General features: G+C 48.0%; 1 protein-coding gene across 1 annotated transcript in view; it reads right to left on the bottom strand.

The window, feature by feature from the left end:
* The window catches only part of GUCY2F (guanylate cyclase 2F, retinal), an 84332-nt gene that overhangs the window by 44960 nt on the left and 20749 nt on the right, over positions 1 to 18623 (bottom strand). Inside the window, exons 5-11 of the mRNA XM_009906949.2 lie at positions 15582 to 15678; positions 14642 to 14776; positions 12733 to 12813; positions 10517 to 10693; positions 7638 to 7794; positions 4772 to 4921; positions 1210 to 1358 (exon numbers count right to left, since the gene is read on the bottom strand). Coding sequence (XP_009905251.2) covers positions 1210 to 1358; positions 4772 to 4921; positions 7638 to 7794; positions 10517 to 10693; positions 12733 to 12813; positions 14642 to 14776; positions 15582 to 15678 — 946 coding nt within the window. The remainder of the gene's footprint in view (positions 1 to 1209; positions 1359 to 4771; positions 4922 to 7637; positions 7795 to 10516; positions 10694 to 12732; positions 12814 to 14641; positions 14777 to 15581; positions 15679 to 18623) is intronic.

The following is an 18623-nucleotide window of genomic DNA, read 5'->3' as shown; positions in this document are numbered from 1 at the left end:
TCAGGTCCTTTTCTACTGGGCAGCTTTTCAGGTATCATGCTGAAGACATCTCATCAATGTGTTTAAATATCTGAGGGCTGGGTGTCAAGTGGAGGGGGCCAAGATATTTTCAGTAGTGCAAAATAATACACCAAGGAGCAATGGATACAAACTTGAACATAGAAGGTTTCACACAAACACGAGGAGAAACTTCTTTACCATGAGGGTGACAGAGCCCTGGAGCAGGCTGCTCAGAGAGGTTGTGGAGTTGCCTCTGGAGACTTTCCAAACCCACCTGGGTGCCTTCCTGTGCAGACTACCTTAAGAGATCCTGCTCTGGCAGGGGGTTTGGACTTGATGATCTCTGGAGGTGCCTTCCAACCTCTAATGTTCTATGATTTGTACCTTCATGTATCCCCTGATTAAACATCAGGGTAAGCTGCAGCCCTTTGCCGTCTGAAGTGCAAATTTCAGGACATTAGCAACACTTAACCTCTTTGTGTATTCCTGGTTTCAAAGCCACCTCCCATCCCCAGTTCTTCTCTGAGGTGTGCTTTCTCCCTTTGTCTTCAGAGCTTCCTTAGACTCAACAGCGGAGTCATGTGGATGCAAAATTATTCCCAGTTTCATAGAATTGGAAAGTAAAAGCTCTGGATATTGCTTTACTTAGTCTGACCTTTTAAAAAACATAGGAAAAACACTGCTGGATCAGACAAGGGGCTTGTTTTGCTGGTACCTGCTCATGAATTTGCCCAGCAACAGAAGTCTGGGAAGGCTGTTCACACAGGACTCAGGTACCATCATATTTCCCTAGGATATGATCCCAGCCTCCACCAATCTGCCGTTCAGAGACCTTCTGTAAGAAATGTTCTATCTTTGTGTTTAACAGCCTTTGGGGAATTTTCCTTTCAAATTAATCACCTTTAAAATACTTTAGAACATCAAAAAATAGGTTGGGCTGAGGGTACTACCATAATTTACAGCTCTTCAGTCTCCATGAGATCACTCATGCAGGTACATTGCAAATGTGAAGACATCAAGCCCATGTCCAGCCTGCTTCACACCATACATGACAGTGCCAGAGCAGCCCAAATTCAGGACAAGGTGTAAGACAAACACCACAAACTACAAAATGACCCAGTAGCAAAGGCAAGAGTAGAGCTCTGGGACTTCTTCTTTTGTTAATGGAGGGCTCACTTAAGGGTTGTACCTGCTGCTCTGCTCACCGACCTTATTAAATACCTCCTCAAATGTCGGACGTCGTTCGGGGGCTTCCCCCCAGCACTGCTTCATTACTTGGATGCACTCCAGGGGAGCCAACTCAGGGCCAACATTGGGGCGGCACAGAGGAGGAGGCTTCTTCACTTTCTTTATAATTTCTGTGACAAAAACCAGAATGGGGAAGCATGTTGTGAGATGGAGGGTCTTGATGGGGTCCAAGGTCATGGATCTTTTCACCTGTCCCTTGTTTGTTCCTAGAGCCATTAGTGAGATTCTTCATCACCCAATGGCTGTGTCAAATGAATCATAGAATAGAATAGAATAGAATAAACCAGGTTAGAAGAGACCTTCAAGATCATCGTGTCCAACCCCTCAACCAATCCAACACCACCTAAACAACTAACCCATGGCACCAAGCATCCCCATCAAGTCTCTTCCTGAACACCTCCAATGACGGCGACTCCACCACCTCCCCAGGCAGCCCATTCCAATGGGCAATCACTCTCCCTGTATAGAACGTCTTCCTCACATCCAACCTAAACCTCCCCTGGCACAGTCTGAGGTTGTGTCCTCTTGTTCTGGTGTTGGCTGCCTGGGAGAAGAGACCATCATCTGTCTGTCTACAACCTCCCTTCAGGTAGTTGTAGAGAGCAATAAGGTCACCCCTGAGTCTCCTCTTCTCCAGGCTAAGCAACCCCAGCTCCCTCAGTCTTTTCTCATAGAGCTTGTGCTCCAAATCCCTCACCAACTTTGTTGCCCTTCTCTGGACACTCCAGTAAGTCAACCTCCTTCCTAAACTGAGGGGCCCAGAACTGGACACAGGACTCGAGGTGCGGCCTAACCAGTGCAGTGTACAGGGGCAGAATGACCTCCCTGCTCCTGCTGGCCACACTGTTCCTGATGCAGGCCAGGATGCCATTGGCCCTCTTGGCTGCCTGGGCACATTGCAGGCTCATGTTCAGCCTACCATCCACCAGTACCCCCAAAATACCCCATAGAATCAAAGAATCACTGAATCACTGAATCACTGAATCACAGAATCATGGAATCACAGGATCATGGAATCATAGATTTGTTTTGGTTGGAAAAGACCTTTGAGAGCTGGCCATTCTCTAACTCTACCAAGTCTGATGTTAAACCACACCCCTTACTACCACATCTCTGTGTCTTTAAAGCACCTCTAGGCATGCTGATTCAACCACCTCCCTGGGGATCCTCTCCCAGTTTTGGAGAACCCCTTCAGTGAAGAACTTTCTTCTAATATCCACACTAAACTTCTCCTGGAGCAACCTGAGCCCATTTCCTCTTGTCCTGTCACTTGTTAGTAGGGAGAAGAGACTGACTCCCATCTCTCTAAGACTTCCACTCAGGTAGCTGTAGAGAGCAATAAGGTGGTCTCTGCTTTTCTCTGCCAGGACTGTCTTGGAGGACTTAAAAGGTAATGGATTCACCTGCCTTCTAATCCCTGAAGAACTGGGTTATGAGCAATAAAGAGGCTGGGTAGGGGAAAGTTATGTGACAGATGGATGTGTAAACCTGCAGGCTTGTATTTAATGACATTGCTTCTGATTCTGGCCATGAAGTCCTGAAGTCCTCTGGGAGAGCACAGGGTTATTGCTGAACCCAGACAGGGAGGATGCCAGGCTCTGAGGTTTCATTGATAACTAAAATCAGTATGTAGGAAGTTGATGGGAATGGAGGCAGAGGGAAGTGTTCTAAGAGGGAGAGTCTGGGTTCCAAACAACATCTGGGAAATGAATCCCTACTCAGAGATGAAATAAGATTAATAAGAAATTGAACTTGGGCTTTCAGACCCTGAGAAGTCAGTCCTTAAATCTGCAGATTTTAGATAAACCAGGACTTGAGAACCTCAAGGTTTTGTTGGCAGCTGAAGCGTGAATGTTGGAGTGATGTCTCAACCCAACCCGGACTGGAAAGGACCTCTAGAGATCACAGATTCCAATCCCCCTGCCAAAGCAGGATCAGCTAGGGCAGGCCACACAGGAACACTTCCATATTGGCTTTGAAAGTCTTTAGAGAAGGAGACTCCACAACCTCTCTGGGCAGCCTGTTCCAGCGCTCCATCACCCTCACAGTAAAGAAGTTTCTCCTCCTGTTGAGATGGACTTTCTTGTACTCTAGCTTATATCCATTATTCCTTGTCCTACTACTGGGTGCTACTGAAAAGAGCCTGACCCCTTCCTCCTGACACCCACCCCTCAGATATTTACAGACATTAGTAAGATTCCCTTCTCAACAAGATCCACTCCTCAGTGTAAGTATCTTTTAGTAAGACTGTCCTGAAGGAGGAAATATAATTTCTGTAAGGTAGAACAGCATATTCTTGCTTAAAAAAAACCCAACAAAACAACAACCAAACCATCAACAAAGTGGTAATAATGAAAGGTTTCATTTTATGTAGTGCAGAGCAGTCAAATGGAGTGAAAGTCACTTTCCTTCTGGCAGGAGCTCTGCATTTCCACAGCTGTTACTGTGAGTACCCAAAGCTTTTTTGGTGTTGACAGCTTACTTGAAAACTCTTTGGCTCATCCCACCAGTTTCCACCAAAAGAACCAAGCCAATCAGCTGGCCCAAATATTTCTAGGAGCAGCCAAGGGGAAATGTCTTCCCCAGGCAGTTTTAAAGTTCACACCATGAGTGAAAGCTCCTTGAGGATTAGGAGGCAATGAGTAGAAATTCCTCAGATTGTCAGGAAAACAGTGCACTGTGTGCAACATTTGTTGGAGGTTCCCCTTGGGGAATAGTCAGGCAGGCTGGGTGCAGAGTGGGTTGAGAGTAGCTCTGAAGAAAGAGACTTGTGGGTGTTGGTTGAGGAGAAGCTCACCATGAGCCAGCAGTGCCCTCATGCAGCCCACAAGGCAGCTGTGTGCAGGGCTGCAGCAAGAGGAGTGTGGCAGCAGGGCAAGAGAGAGGATTCTGTCCCTTTACTCTGCTTTTGTGAGATCCCATCTCAAATTCTGTGCCCAGTTCTGATGTCCTGACCATAAGAAGGACACTGAGCTGGTGGAGCGGCTGCAGAGGAGGGCCACAAAGATGAATCAAGGGCAGAAGCACCTCTGCTATGAGGATAGGCTGAGGGAGCAGGGGTTGTTCAACCTAGAGAAGACTCCTGGGGGACCTTACAGCTGCCTTCCATTATCTGAAGAGATCCTACAGGAAGGCTGGAGAGGGCCCTTTCATAAGGGTGTCTAGCAATAGGGCAAGGGGGAATGGTTTTATGCTGAGGGAGGATAGGTTTCTACTGCATCTTAGGAAAAAATTCTTTAATATGAGAGTGGTGAGACTCAGGAATAGGTTGCCCAGGGAGGTTGTGGCTGCCTCCTCCCTGGGAGTGTTCAAGGCCAGGTTGAATGAGGCCTTGAGCAGTCAAATTTAGTGGAGAGTTGTCCCTCCGCATAGCAGGGGGCTTCAAGTAGATGATCTCTGAGGTCCCTTCCAACCTAAGCCACTTTATGATTCTGTGATACTAATGTTTTGCCCAAGGGGCTTGGCCAGATATTTTTGAGCACTCCCTGTAAAGCCTTAAAGTCACAGTGAAATAGTTGCCTACCTTCAGCTGAGAGTTCTGACATGCAGTATGGTGGACCCCGAACAACCACTTCTTGCAGGATGATCGCAAAGCTGTAAATGTCCCCTTTGAAGGTGCCCTTTCTGCACATGGCTGGGTCCCTCAGTAACTCAGGAGCTGTCCAGAGCAAGTCTACAAAAGTTAAGAGCATCACATTTCTTACACTTGAGCTCAGACCATCTCAAATTAAATGCTTAAATGAAGACTTTGTTTCAGCTATTTGAGGAGAGATTGGAGCACACGTCATTGTTTACTGAATCAAGTCTTTTTTAATTGTGATGTGCCAGAGACTAACCTTCCATCATCACCCAAAAAACCCTGAATTTTCCAAATTTCACTCTACCTTTCAAGAAAAAATATGGCTATAACAATTTACATACTACAAGGTCAGCTTGTCTGTCTACATAAGTCTTCCCAGCACTGCCAAGAATGAGGAGAGACCTCATTGCTCTCCACATCTCCCTGAAAAGAGGTTGGAGCGAGGTGGAGGTTGGTCTCTTCTTGCTAGTATCAGGTGATAGCATGAGAGGAAATGGCCTGAACTTGTGCCTGGAGAGGTTTAGGTTGGATAGCAGGAAAAAAATCTCTTTACTGCAAGAGTGGTCAGGCATTGGAATAGGCTGCCCAGGGAAGTGGTGGAGTCACTGTCCCTGGAGGTGTTCAGGAAACATGTGGGCATGGCAGTTTGGGATATTGTTTAATGGCCATGGTGGCCTTAGTTTGATGGTTGGACTCAATCATCTTGCAGGTCTTTTCCCATCAAAACAATTCTATGATTCAATCACTCAGAAAAGCATTGTCTCTTGAAGTGCAGATTTCCTGTCACTGGCATTGCTCTTCGGCTGAGCTGGAGTTAATTCTCCTCAGAGCATCTTTCTAGTGCTGTGCTTTGCAGTGCTGTAGCTGGGTGTTGATAGCACAGCAGTGTTTTGGCTGCTGCTGAACAAAGCACCCAGGCTGGGCTCACAGTGAAGAAGTTCCTCCTCATGTTGAGGTGGAACCTCCTGTGTTTATTCCTGAAATATGGCTTGAAATAAAATCACAGAAACAGAATTGCTTGGGTCAGAAAGGACTCTTAAGACCACCGAGTCCAATGATTGACCTAACACCACCGTGGCCATTAAACCATCTCCTGAAATGCCATGTCTCCATGTTTTTTGAACACCCACAGGGATGGTGACTCCACCACCTTACTGGACAGCCTGTGCCAATGCCTGACTACTTTTTCAGGAAAGAAATGTTTCCTAACGTCTGACCCAAACCTGCCCTGGAGCAGCCAGAGGCCATTTCCTCTTGTTCTATCACCTGATACTAGAGAGAGCAGCCCAACACCCATGCCTCTGCAACCTCCTAGCAGGCAGTTGTAGAGAGTAAGAAGGGCTCCCCTCAGCCTCCTTTTCTCCAGACAAAATAAACCCAGGTCCCCCAGCTGCTCCTCATAAAACCTGTCCTCCAGGCCCTAAACCCCATTGTGTTTTGACTCCTGTGTCATGGGATTTGATTCCCACACATTTCTGTTGTCACAGAATCAGAGAATCACAGAATACCTGATGCTGGAAGGGACCAATTTGATCAATTAGTCCAATTGTCTCAGGTAGAGCAGTTGCCAGAAGACCTTCTCCCTTACAAAAATGATATATATTGCAGTAGCTGATACATTCCTTATTCCTGTTACTGGGAATGTTCTGTTACCAGGGTAACAATATCCTGGTTTGAAGAAGATTCATTTCTTGATGGGTCTAGGTATGTTTCACAACTGTGTCTTTCATCGCTTGATCTATAGGCTGATAAAGAATGATTGTACTTCAAACTGACACAAACTGCTTTCACAGAAGGTACTTTAATCTATAATGAACTTGTGGTGGTTTGGCCCTAGCTGGGGGGCCAAATGCCTACCAAAGCCACTCTATCATTCCTCTTCTTAGATGGACAGGAGAGAGGGGGGAAATATAACAAAAGCCATTAATAAGGTATAAGCAATTTAATAATGCTAAACACACATGAAGAGGAAAGGCCACATGTGGAAGCAAAAGCAAAGAGGGAGTTTATTCTCTACTTCCCATCACCAGACAATCTTCTGTCCCAGGAAGCAGAGTTCTACACACAGTTGCTCTGGGGTGCAGATGCCATGGAGGAATCGAGGGAGGTTCTCCTACCCCTCTTCTACTCTGCCCTGGTGAGACCCCACCAGGAGTACTACTGTGTCCAGTTCTGGAGCCACTAATATAGGAAGGATTTGGATGTGCTGGAAAGTGTCCAGAGAAGGGCCACTAGGATGAGCAGAGGGCTGGAGCTCCTCTCCTTTGAGGACAGACTGAGGGAGTTGGGGCTGTTCAGTCTGGAGAAGAGAAGGCTCTGAGAAGATCTTATTGTGACCTTCCAGTATCTTAAGGGGGCTTACAGGAAAGCTGGGGAGGGACTTCTTAGGGTGTAAGGAGTGATAGGACTAGGGGGAAAGGACCAAAAATAGAAATGGGTAGCTTCAGATTGGATGTTAGGAAGAAGTTCTTCCCCATGAAGGTGGTGAGACACCGGAACAGGTTGCTCAGGGAGGTGGTAGAAGCCTCTTCCCTGGAGGTTTTTAAGGCCAGGCTGGATGTGGCTCTGGGCAACCTGATGTAGTGTGAGGTGCCCCTGCCCATGTCAGGGGGATTGGAACTAGCTGATCCTTGAGGTCCCTTCCAACCCTAACAATTCTATGATTCTATGATTCTGTGTTCAGGGAACCAGCAGTCATAAGACTGAGCGCCTAAATCCTTTATACAGCCATTGATCTGCAGTAGCATAAGGTCAATGGAGACATCAGTGAAGACATCTTTCCAAAAATCTCTTTCCTTCTGGCACTTACCTTCAGGGGGAGGCTGAATGTATGGGCATTTCTGTGCCTCTAAGAGCTCATTATAACCATAGTCAGTGATCTTCAGCACGAACCGGCCGTCCACCACGCAGTTACGGGACTTGAGACGTCCGTGGGCAAAATCTCGGTGGTGTAAATACCTAATTCCCTAGGAAACACAGAAAAGATTGAGGCTGCTCCTCAGGAATGATATTATCCATCTGCCATCAGAGACATCAAGCTAAACTGTCGCCGGAGATTGCATCAGATACAACATCAACGCTATGTCAAATGCAGTCATGATCAACCCACAAAACTATGGGGAAGTTCAGAAATGGATTTGGTTAGTTGCAGTCTAAAGTAATACTAGAAATGGCTGGCAGCTTTAGGAACATGAGATAGAATAGAATAGAATAGAATAGAATAGAATAGAATAGAATAGAATAGAATAGAATAGACCAGACCAGACCAGACCAGACCAGACCAGACCAGGTTGGAAGAGACCTTCAAGATCATCATGTCCAACCTATCATCCAACACCACCTAATCAACTAAACCATGCAACCAAGCACCCTATCAAGTCTCCTCCTGAACACTTCCAATGGTGGTGACTCCACCATCTCCCCGGGCAGCACATTCCAATGGGCAATCACTCTCTCTGTGTAGAAATTCTTCCTAACCTCCAGCCTAAACCTCCCCTGGTGCAGCTTGAGACTGTGTCCTCTTGTTCTGGTGCTGGCTGCCTGGGAGAAGAGACCAACCCCCACCTGGCTACAATCTCCCTTCAGGTAGTTGTAGAGAGCAATAAGGTCACCCCTGAGCCTCCTCTTCTCCAGGCTAAGCAACTCCAGCTCCCTCAGCCTCTCCTCACAGGGCTTGTGTTCCAAACCCCTCACCAACTTCATTGCCCTTCTCTGGACTCGTTCCAGCAAGTCAACCTCCTTCCTAGACTGAGGGGCCCAGAACTGGACACAGGAGTCAAGGTGTGGCCTAACCAGTGCAGTGTACAGGGGCAGAATGACCTCTCTGCTCCTGCTGGCCACACTGTTCCTGATGCAGGCCAGGATGCCATTGGCCCTCCTGGCTGCCTGGGCACACTGCAGGCTCATGTTCAGCCTACCATCAACCAGCACCCCCAGGTCCCTCTCCGCCTGGCTGCTCTCCAGCCACTCTGACCCCAGCCTGTAGCTCTGCATGGGGTTGCTGTGGCCAGTGTGCAGAACCTGGCACTTGGATGTGTTCAATCTCATGCCCGTGGACTCTGCCCATCTGTCCCCTCTCCCTCTGTAGCCGTGGGACCACTGAACTCAGAACTTGTGCTTTTAGACATGAGGGGAGACCTGCTCGCTGAAAGGAATTTGCAGTGACATGGGTGTGGGTCTCTTGTTCTGAGTGTCAGGGAATAAAACATGAAGTTGGATAGTAGGAAAAATTTCTTGACTAACAGGGTGGTCAGACACTGGAACAGGCTGCTCAGGGAAGTGGTGGAGGGATTCAACCAATGTGTGGACATGGCACTTCAGGACACGGTTATAATGTCCATGGTGGTCTTAGGTTGACAGTTGGACTCAAAGAGATAAATGATCCTTTCCAACTGGATTCTGTGACTCTAAGAAGGTGGGCTGGTGTGGTATCCCATGATTAGACAACGGGAAACCACTAAGAGCTGGAGTCTCTGGCCCAGCTCTCTCAATCATAGAATCATAGAATGGTCTGGGCTGGAAGGGACCTCCAAAGGTCATCCAGTCTGACCTCCCTTGCAGTCAGCAGAGACATCCTTGATTATATCAGGTTGCACAGAGCCTCATCGAGCCTCATCTTGAATATCTCCAGGGAAGGGACCTCAACCACCTCCCTGGGCAACCTGTTCCAGTGTTCCACTGCCTTTATAGTAAAGAACTAATTTCTAACATCCAATCTAAATCTGCTCTTCTCTAGTTTGAAGCCATTGCCTCTCATCCTGTCACTGCAGGGCTTTGTAAACAGTCTCTCTCCATCCTTCTTGTAGCCCCCTTCAGGTACTGGAAGGCTGCTATTTGGTCTCCCTAGAGCCTTCTCTTCTCCAGGCTGAACACCCCCAGCTCCCTCAACCTGTCCTCATAGCAGAGGTGCTCCAACCCCCTGATCATTTTCATGGCCCTTCTCTGGACATGTTCCATCAGGTCCATGTCCTTCCTATATTGAGGGCTCCCCACCTGTGCACAGTACTCCAGGTGAGGTCTCCCCAGAGCAGAGTAAAATGGCAGAATCCCCTCTCTGGATCTGCTGGCAATGTATCTTTTGATGCAGCCCAGGATGTGATTTGCCTTCTGGGCTGCAAACTCACACTGTCTGCTCATGTCCTCAAGGAGAACCAGCAGGTGGACCATGGGTTTCAAGAAAGATTCCAGAAATCCACCCTGTATAGGCCACCTGTCCCATGTTGGTAGTTCATCTTTAGGGGGTGAAAACACAGGGGACATGATTGAAAGTGTGGGAACGTTCTTCTAAAGTGCCCATGCACGTATCTGTCCTGTGACCAAGGGGTAGCTGTGACGTGGTTCTATGCTGAATGCATTTCTGATTTCTGACAAGAAAGAGTCCTTGGAAAGCACGAATTTGCCACCAGCTTCATTGTTCTAGCTGACCAGTTCTAAGCTGATGTGTATTTTTAACCTCTCAAACTGCTGTGTGGGTGTGGTGCAATTACCCCACGTAGGGCTTCTCCCAGCTAGGAACAAAAGAAGAGTAAGAGGTCTCCATTAAAGACCCTATATACTGCTGCAGTCACACCCACACTGGGTTTTTTTCCCCTCTGCATTACTGTAAAAGTTCCAATATCCTGGATGAAATATCCATGTCAATATAGCAGTCACATGCAGGTCATGCCTCAGCAGGAGCAATGGATTTACTTTAATTAGATCCATCACGAGAGAGGACTTGAACATCCAATCCAGTTTCATATCTTCGCTTCTCAGCAGGTCCTCCAGGCTGCCTCGGGAGCAGTATTCTGTCACTATGGCAAAGATGCCACAGTCAGAGAAAAAGCCCAGGAACAGGTTCACATTCTCGTGACGCAGATCTTTCATCTGAAACAAGACAGCGAATTACAGAGAGGCTGGATCCAGCCAAATATCTGCTGAGCAGCTGCTTTAAATCACAGTCACAGAATGGTAGGAGTTAGAACAACAACACCTTGCAGTGCTACAGGCTGGGGTCAGAGTGGCTGGAGAGCAGCCAGGTAGAGAGGGACCTGGGGGTGCTGGTCGATGGTAGGCTGAACATGAGCCTGCAGTGTGCCCAGGCAGCCAAGAGGGCCAATGGCATCCTGGCCTGCATCAAGAACAGTGTGGCCAGCAGGAGCAGGGAGGTCATTCTGCCCCTGTACACTGCACTGGTTAGGCCACACCTCCTCACTGCTTACTTTCAGCTACCCTACACTCTTTTTAAGCTTAGTCTATCCATTGAGATAGCAAAAACCAACTGGACAGAAACTTCTGTTTCTTTAGGCAAGATGCCCAGGTCTCTGGGCAACCTGATCTAGTTGAGGATGTCCCTGCTGACTGCAGAGGGGGTTGGACTAGATGACCTTTGGGGGCTCATTCCAACCCAGAACATTCTGTGCTCCTATGATTTTATGATGCTGTGAATCTTTCACTAGGACAAATTGGTCTCACTGGGGTATATTTTGTTCAGCATGTCTTCTTCCAGCTCTGCTCTGCTCTGGAAAGCAATACCATGCCTGGAGGATCCAAAGTAATCCATCAGTGGTACCTTTGGAGACTTGCCCTGCTAGGTTTGTTATATTTATAAGCATAAAAATGCCACTCTGATGTTAGCAGAAGCTGCCAACACCTAATGGACTTAAATCTGGAAAATCAATGTGTTTGCTTGTCATTTGCTAGTAATAATAGAACTGGAGACTGAAAGTGAGCTTCTAAGAGGCATCTTAGTTAGAGACACAAAGTAAATCCCACTGAAATGCACAACTGTGCCTCAAGGACTATGTAGTTCCAACCCCCCTGCCATAGGCAGGGACACCCCACACTAGAGCAGGTTGCTCACAGCCACATCCAACCTGGCCTTATAAACCTCCAAGGATGAGGCTTCCACTACCTCCCTGGGCAACCTCTTCTAGTCTCTCACCACCCTCATGGGGAAGAACTTCTTTCTAACATCCAGACTGAATCTACCCATTTCTATTTTTGTTCCATTCCCCCTAGTCCTATCATTCCCTGACACCCTAAAAAGTCCCTCCCCAGCTTTCTTGTAGGCTCCCTTCAGACCCTGGAAGGCCACAATAAGGTCTTCTCAGTGCCTTCTCTTCTCCAGACTGAACAGCCCCGACTCCCTCAGTCTGTCCTCAGAGAGGTGCTCCAGACCTCCGATCACTCTCGTGGCCCTTCTCTGGACATGCTCCAGAACCTCCAGATCCTTCCTGTAATAGGGGTTCCAGAACTGGACACAGTACTCCAGGTGGGATCTCACCAGAGCAGAGTAGATGGGGAGAATCACCTCCCTCGACCTGCTGGCTATGCTTCTCTTGATGTAGCCTGGGATGTGGTTGGCTTTCTGGGCTGCAAGTGCACACTGCTGGCTCATGCTGAGCTTCTCATTCACCAGCACCCTCAAGTCCTTTTCTTCAGGGCTGCTTCCATTCCAGTGTTCCACCTCCCTCATAGTGAAGAATTTCTTCCTAATGTTCAATCTAAATCTCCCCTGATCTAATTTAAGACCATTACTACTTGCCCTATTGCTACCTGCCCTTATAAACAGACACTCCTCAGCTCTCTTGTAGGGCGCCTTCAGGTACTGGAAGATAAAAGCAGTCTGCTTTTGCCAACAAGGTCACTTAGAGGAGTCATTGTACATTCGGCTTTGAAATGGCATGTCCAGGCTGGGTTTTTGCAAGCTGCTGAATGACTGACATGGGTCATTGATAAGTTTGTCAGATGCAATCGTTCATGGTCCATTCCACCAGATTTCACTAGGCAAGTCTCATTGACAGCCATGAGATGTGATTCATTGGATAAACAGGAGACAAGGAGAATAAAAACATCCTGCAGTCATAAAAGTCCCTCTGAGCACACTTCCCTCCACATGCCCCATCACCCCTTTTGCCTCCTACCTTCCTCAAGATGCTGGTGGAGCTTTGCCTTAGCTCATGAACTGCTCCCACCTCAAATTTCTTCAGCCATACGCAGTCTCCCTGTCCACAACAGAAGTGGGTGAATGATAGAGCAAGGTTCTGAGCAACAGGGGATATTGGCACCCAGGTCTGAACTCCAGATCCTTGACTCTTGGGTGAGGAACTTTTTAGGGTGTCAGGTAGCGATAGGACTAGAGGGAATGGAGCAAAACTAGAAGTGGGTAGATTCAGATGGAATATTAGGAAGAAGTTCTTCACCATTGTGGTAGTTTTAGGCTATGCCTTTAAAAATAAGCTGCACACCACAATCACAAGGGTGGTGAGACATGGAGGTGGTGGAAGCCTCATCCCTGGAGGTTTTTAAGGCCAGGCTGGATGTGGCTCTGAGCAACCTGCTGTAGTGTGAGGTGTCCCTGCCCATGGCAGGGGGGTTGGAACTGGCTGATTCTTGAGGTCCCTTCCAACCCTGTCAATTCTATGACATTGAACATGATTGGGGATTTTCAGTGTTTTGGGCAGTAGCTTCTCTCCATACTGCACCCCAATAAGAATACCAACAGGAAAAAAAAAAAAAAAGAAAAGAAAAAAAAAGTGGGGTTAGGTAGGACCTTCACCTGGATCAGAACAGTACCTGGAAGTTGCATTAGTACAACTTTGATTAAAAAGGCATTAAGAACCAAATCTAGTTTCCTCCTTTTTCAGGAAAAAAAAATAGTCTTGGCATTTTACAAAACAAAACAAAAGACAAAAAATAATTTGTCATTGGGATGTGCTGCCCAGGGAGGTGGTGGAGTCACCATCCCTGGAGGTGTTAAGAAAAAGGATTGGATGTGGCACTTGGAGCCGTGGTTTAGTTGTCAGGAGGTGTTAGGTTATTAATAGGTAATAGGTTGGACTTGATGGTCTCTGAGGTCTTTTCCAACCTGGTTCATTCTGTATTTTCCATGATTCTGTAAACTGTATTTTTAGGAAGGAACTGATGGATGGGATTAGTTTTCTTGGCCATTGCTTCCCCTCAAACTCCACAAGGTCCTATTGGCACAAAGTGGAATTTGACAGCTTTTTTTCTGTCTTGTAAGAAAGGTCTTTATTAAACAGATCACTACCTACAGGCTGTCCTGTAAGAAAGGTTCTTCATGATGCCTTTAGGTGAAGACATCTCTAACAGAGATCAGACCTAGGAATGCTGAATGTGGATGTCTAACACCACCGTCTCAAATGACTCCAAGTGCCAGGGTGAGGGCTGAAGTAGTAAGTCCATAGAATCATAGAATCAATCTGATTGCAAGAGACATAGAATAGAATATACATAGAATAAACCAGGTTGAAAGAGACCTTCAAGATCATCACATCCAACCCATCAACCAATCCAACACCACGTAAACAACTAACCAATGGCACCAAGCACCCCATCAAGTCTTCTCCTGAAAACCTCCAGTGATGGTGACTCCACCACCTCCCCAGGCAGCCCATTCCAATGGGCAATCACTCTCTCTGTATAGAACTTTTTCCTAACATCCAGCCTGAACCTCCCCTGGCACAGCCTGAGACTGTGTCCTCTTGTCCTAGTACTGGCTGCCTGGGAGAAGAGACCTTCAAGATCAAGTCCAACCAACCCAATACTGGTAGGTCACCACTAAACTATGTTTCCCAGCACCACAATGGCTTTTAAATCCCTCCAGGGATGGGGACTCCATCGCTTCCCTGGACAGCTTGTTCAGGGCTTGGCAACCCTTTCTCTACGCTTGGGAACTTACTTTCACCCTTAGGGTCCATCAGCAGTATTCTCATCCTGGGACCTACAGTACAGCAGTCCAAGTCTTTCCTTGCTTGAGCAGCTCAGTGAACAGGAGGGGTGGGAGAAGGCTGCATGAAGGTCCTGACCTACCTCACACAAAGCCACATTGGAGGTCTCAAGGGTGGCAGCTGCACTTTTCGAGGAAGAAGAGCGGGTTACAGACTTCAGGCTTCTGCCATCAGCTGCCACACTGTTTGCATCAGTCAGACTGCCCAAGGTCAGCCTCTGGGGGGAAAGCAAAGCAGGTGCAAGTTACCACCTATGCATGTGAACCTCCACTCAAGCTCTGCCTTGGGTCAAACATTTCACCTGTAGTAGAAACCTCCCAAAGCTTCCAAATATTCCATCTCACCTCACTGAAAACCTCTAAGGGGCTCATGAAGTCCACCTTGTTTAGTGCCTTGAAACACAACTGCAAGATTTGAGGTGATGGAAATGCCATGGCTCAGTGGAGACACCAGAGGAGACATGTGGCTTTCAAAGCAAGGCACAGGGAAGTGTCTCCTCTGGCAGATGCAAGAAGCCTGGTCTGTGCTGACAACCTTGGCAAAGGGATTGGCCCACAGTAGTTGATACTGTTGGCATGGCCCTGGGCATTCCTCAGGCCTATGTCAAGTGATACTCCCTCAGCACCTCTCCAGCATGAGCAGGAGCCAGTAGAGGCCAGGAATGGCTCCTGGTTGGTAGTTTGGCTGCAGATACCTTATTTTAGAGGGCAAGAAGGTTAAGCTATATTGACATGAACTATGCTACACCACCCAGCCTCAAGAACAAAGACTAAGCCCTGGCTATCAGAATAAGCACAACCAAGTGAACTATTTTATATCATCATAACCTCTCTGACACTGAATGGTCACCTGAGCCAAGACTCAAAAACACTTGGCATGGAGGAAATCTTCTGATATGCAGGGGAAGCTGAGGCATGGAGAAGCAAATGACCTTCCCAGACCATCATGCAAATGAAAATATCATATAGCAAACCTATCTTTGAATGTCCCACCAGATTACTTTCATGAATGGAAGGACTGACCTTTTTACGTAGCTCTGGGTTGATGAAGATGAGGTCCTCCAAGGTCAGTATGATCTTGTTAGGTCCCCTGAAGAGCTGGCTGTTCAAGATGTTATGCCTGGGAGATTTGGAGAGCCACAGTTATCATTTTTAGGTATGCAACCAGTGTACCCCACCTCTAAGTCCCCCCACATATGGCTCCCCTGCACTGGAGAGGAGAAGGCTCTGAGGAGACCTTATTGTGGCCTTCCAGTATCTGAAGGGGGCCTACAAGAAAGCTGGGGAGGGACTTTTTAGGATGTGGGGTAGTGATAGGACTAGGGGGAATGGAACAAAACTAGAAATGGGTAGATTCAGATTGGATATTAAGAAGTTCTTCACTGTAAGGGTGATGAGACACTGGAAAAAGTTGCCCAGGGAGGTGGTGGAGGTTTTTGAGGCCAGGCTGGATGGGATTCTGAGCAATTCTGATCTAGTGTGAGATGTCCCTGGCCATGGCAGGGTAGTTGGAACTACATGATCCTTGAGGTCCCTGACAATTCTATGATTCTATAAGGAAAGTGCAACATGTGATGTGGCAGCAGGGATGGACATGGGTGAAAGAAGTAGACAAAACATGATGTCCTGACTTGGACTGAAATCTCCTGAGTCAAACAGCAAGGATTATCCAATCCAAAGACAACAAAAGCTGCAATTATCAAAAGTTTGCAGCACAAACAGACATTATAGAACCATGGAATCATAGAAACGTTTGAGCTGGAAGAGGCTTCACTACAAAAAGGATATTGAGCTGCTGAAGCATGTCCAGATAAAAGCAACAAAGCTGAGGTCTTCTCAGGAGCAGCTGAGGGAAATGGGGTTGTTCAGCCTGGAGAAAAGGAGGCTGAGGGGAGACCTTCATGGTTTCTACAACTACCTTAAAGGAGGTTGTAATGGGGTGGTCTCTTAGAATCATAGAATCAATAAGGTTGGAAAAGACCTCAAAGATCATCAAGTCCAACCTGTCACCACAGACCTCATGACTACTAAACCATGGCATCAAGTGCCACATCCGATTCCCTCTTGAACACCTCCAGGGATGGTGACTCCACCACCTCCCTGGGCAGCACATTCCAATGACAAACGACTCTCTCAGTAAGGAACTTTCTCCTCACCTCGAGCCTAAACCTCCCCTGGCACAGCTGGAGACTGTGTACTCTTGTTCTGTCGCAGGTTGCCTGGGAGAAGAGGCCAACTCCCAGGTGGCTACAACCTCCTTTCAGGCAGTTGTAAAGGGCAATAAGGTCTCCCCTGAGCCTCCTCTTCTCCAGGCTAAACAACCCCAGCTCCCTCAGCCTCTCCTCACAGGGCTGTGCTCAAGGCCTCTCCCCAGCCTTGTTGCCCTTCTCTGGACACATTCAAGTGTCTCAATGTCCTTCTTAAACTGAGGGACCCAGAAATGGACACAGTACTTAAGGTGTGGCCTAACCAGTGCTGAATACAGGGGCAGAATGACTTCCCTGCTCCTGCTGGCCACACTATTCTTGATGCAGGCCGGAATGCCACTGGCCTTGGCTGCCTGGCCACACTGCTGGCTCATGTTCAGACTGCTGTCAGTCAGTACCCCCAGGTCCCTTTCTGCCTGGCTGCTCTCCAGCCACTCTGACCCCAGCCTTTCTTAGGGTCTGGAACAGAACCATGGGTAAATTATAAAAGTTCCCCAGGACACAAGTCACCATCAAAATGTGCTGGCTGGCTCTCTATATTGTAGCCTGATGCAGCATGAAGCACACAGTGAGCTGAGGCCCCATCCCTGGAGATATTCAAGGCCAGGCTAAGCAAAGCTCTGGGCATCCTGATCTACTAGAGGATGTCCGTGTCCCGCCCCCCCCCCCCCCCCTCCCCAAGGGGGTTTGGTCTAGATGACCTTTGGAGGTCACTTCAACCTAAATCATTCTATGATTTCTATGATTCTACTCGCCCTTGTAATGACTGCATGCTCCTACAGAGGGAAAAGATACAGGGGGATGAGAAGTTTGGCATGCATGGAGGTCTTGGATGCAGTAATGCTGAACCACTGCTGTTCCTCTTGCTCAGGAATAATTAGATCAAGTTGATGACTGTGCTGATTCAGATCTACTTCTTCCAGGACCTGAGCCAGATGGGATGTCTATCATGCACTGTGTAACGCAGCACAAATGTGCTTCTGGCACCTCCACAGGGTGCTGCTGCCTGTTTTTGCAAGGAATGACTCTCTGCACTCCTTGGTAGGCTACCGGATTTGCAGAATTGCCACAAGCAAGAGAGAAAATTCAGTTATCTGACCAGCAAAGACACTACCTGTGGCTTGACTGCAACCCCCTATTTGCCCAACTGCTCTTGAATAGAATAGAATAGAATAAACCAGGTTGGAAGAGACCTTCAGGATCATCATGTCCAACCTATCATCCAACACCACCTAATCAACTAACCCATGGCACCAAGCATCCTGTCAAGCCTCCTCCTGAACACCTCCAGTGATGGTGACTCCACCACCTCCCCGGGAAGCCCATTCCAATGGACAATCACTCTCTCTGTGTAGAGCTTCTTCCTAACAGCCAGCCTAAACTTCCCCTGGCACAGCCTGAGACTGTGTCCTCTTATTCTGGTGCTGGCTGCCTGGGAGAAGAGACCAGCCTCTGCCTGACTACAACCTCCCTTCAGGTAGTTGTAGAGAGCAATAAGGTCACCCCTGAGTCTCCTCTACTCCAGGCTAAGCAACCCCAGCTCCCTCAGCCTCTCCTCACAGGGCTTGTGTTCCAAATCCCTCACCAACTTTGTTGCCCTTCTCTGGACTCGTTCCAGCAAGTCAACCTCCTTCCTAAACTGAGGGGCCCAGAACTGGACACAGGACTCGCGGTGTAGCCTAACCAGTGCAGTGTACAGGGGCAGAATGACCTCCCTGCTCCTGCTGGCCACACTGTTCCTGATGCAGGCCAGGATGCCATTGGCCCTCCTGGCTGCCTGGGCACACTGCAGGCTCATGTTCAGCCTACCATCGACCAGTACCCCCAGGTCCATCTCTGCCTGGCTGCTCTCCAGCCA

This window comes from Dryobates pubescens, chromosome 10 (genome assembly GCF_014839835.1).
Source record: "Dryobates pubescens isolate bDryPub1 chromosome 10, bDryPub1.pri, whole genome shotgun sequence".
Classification (NCBI taxonomy): domain Eukaryota; kingdom Metazoa; phylum Chordata; class Aves; order Piciformes; family Picidae; genus Dryobates; species Dryobates pubescens.
Note: the sequence above shows the minus strand (reverse complement) of the source record. Positions and strands in the feature narration are given on the sequence as shown.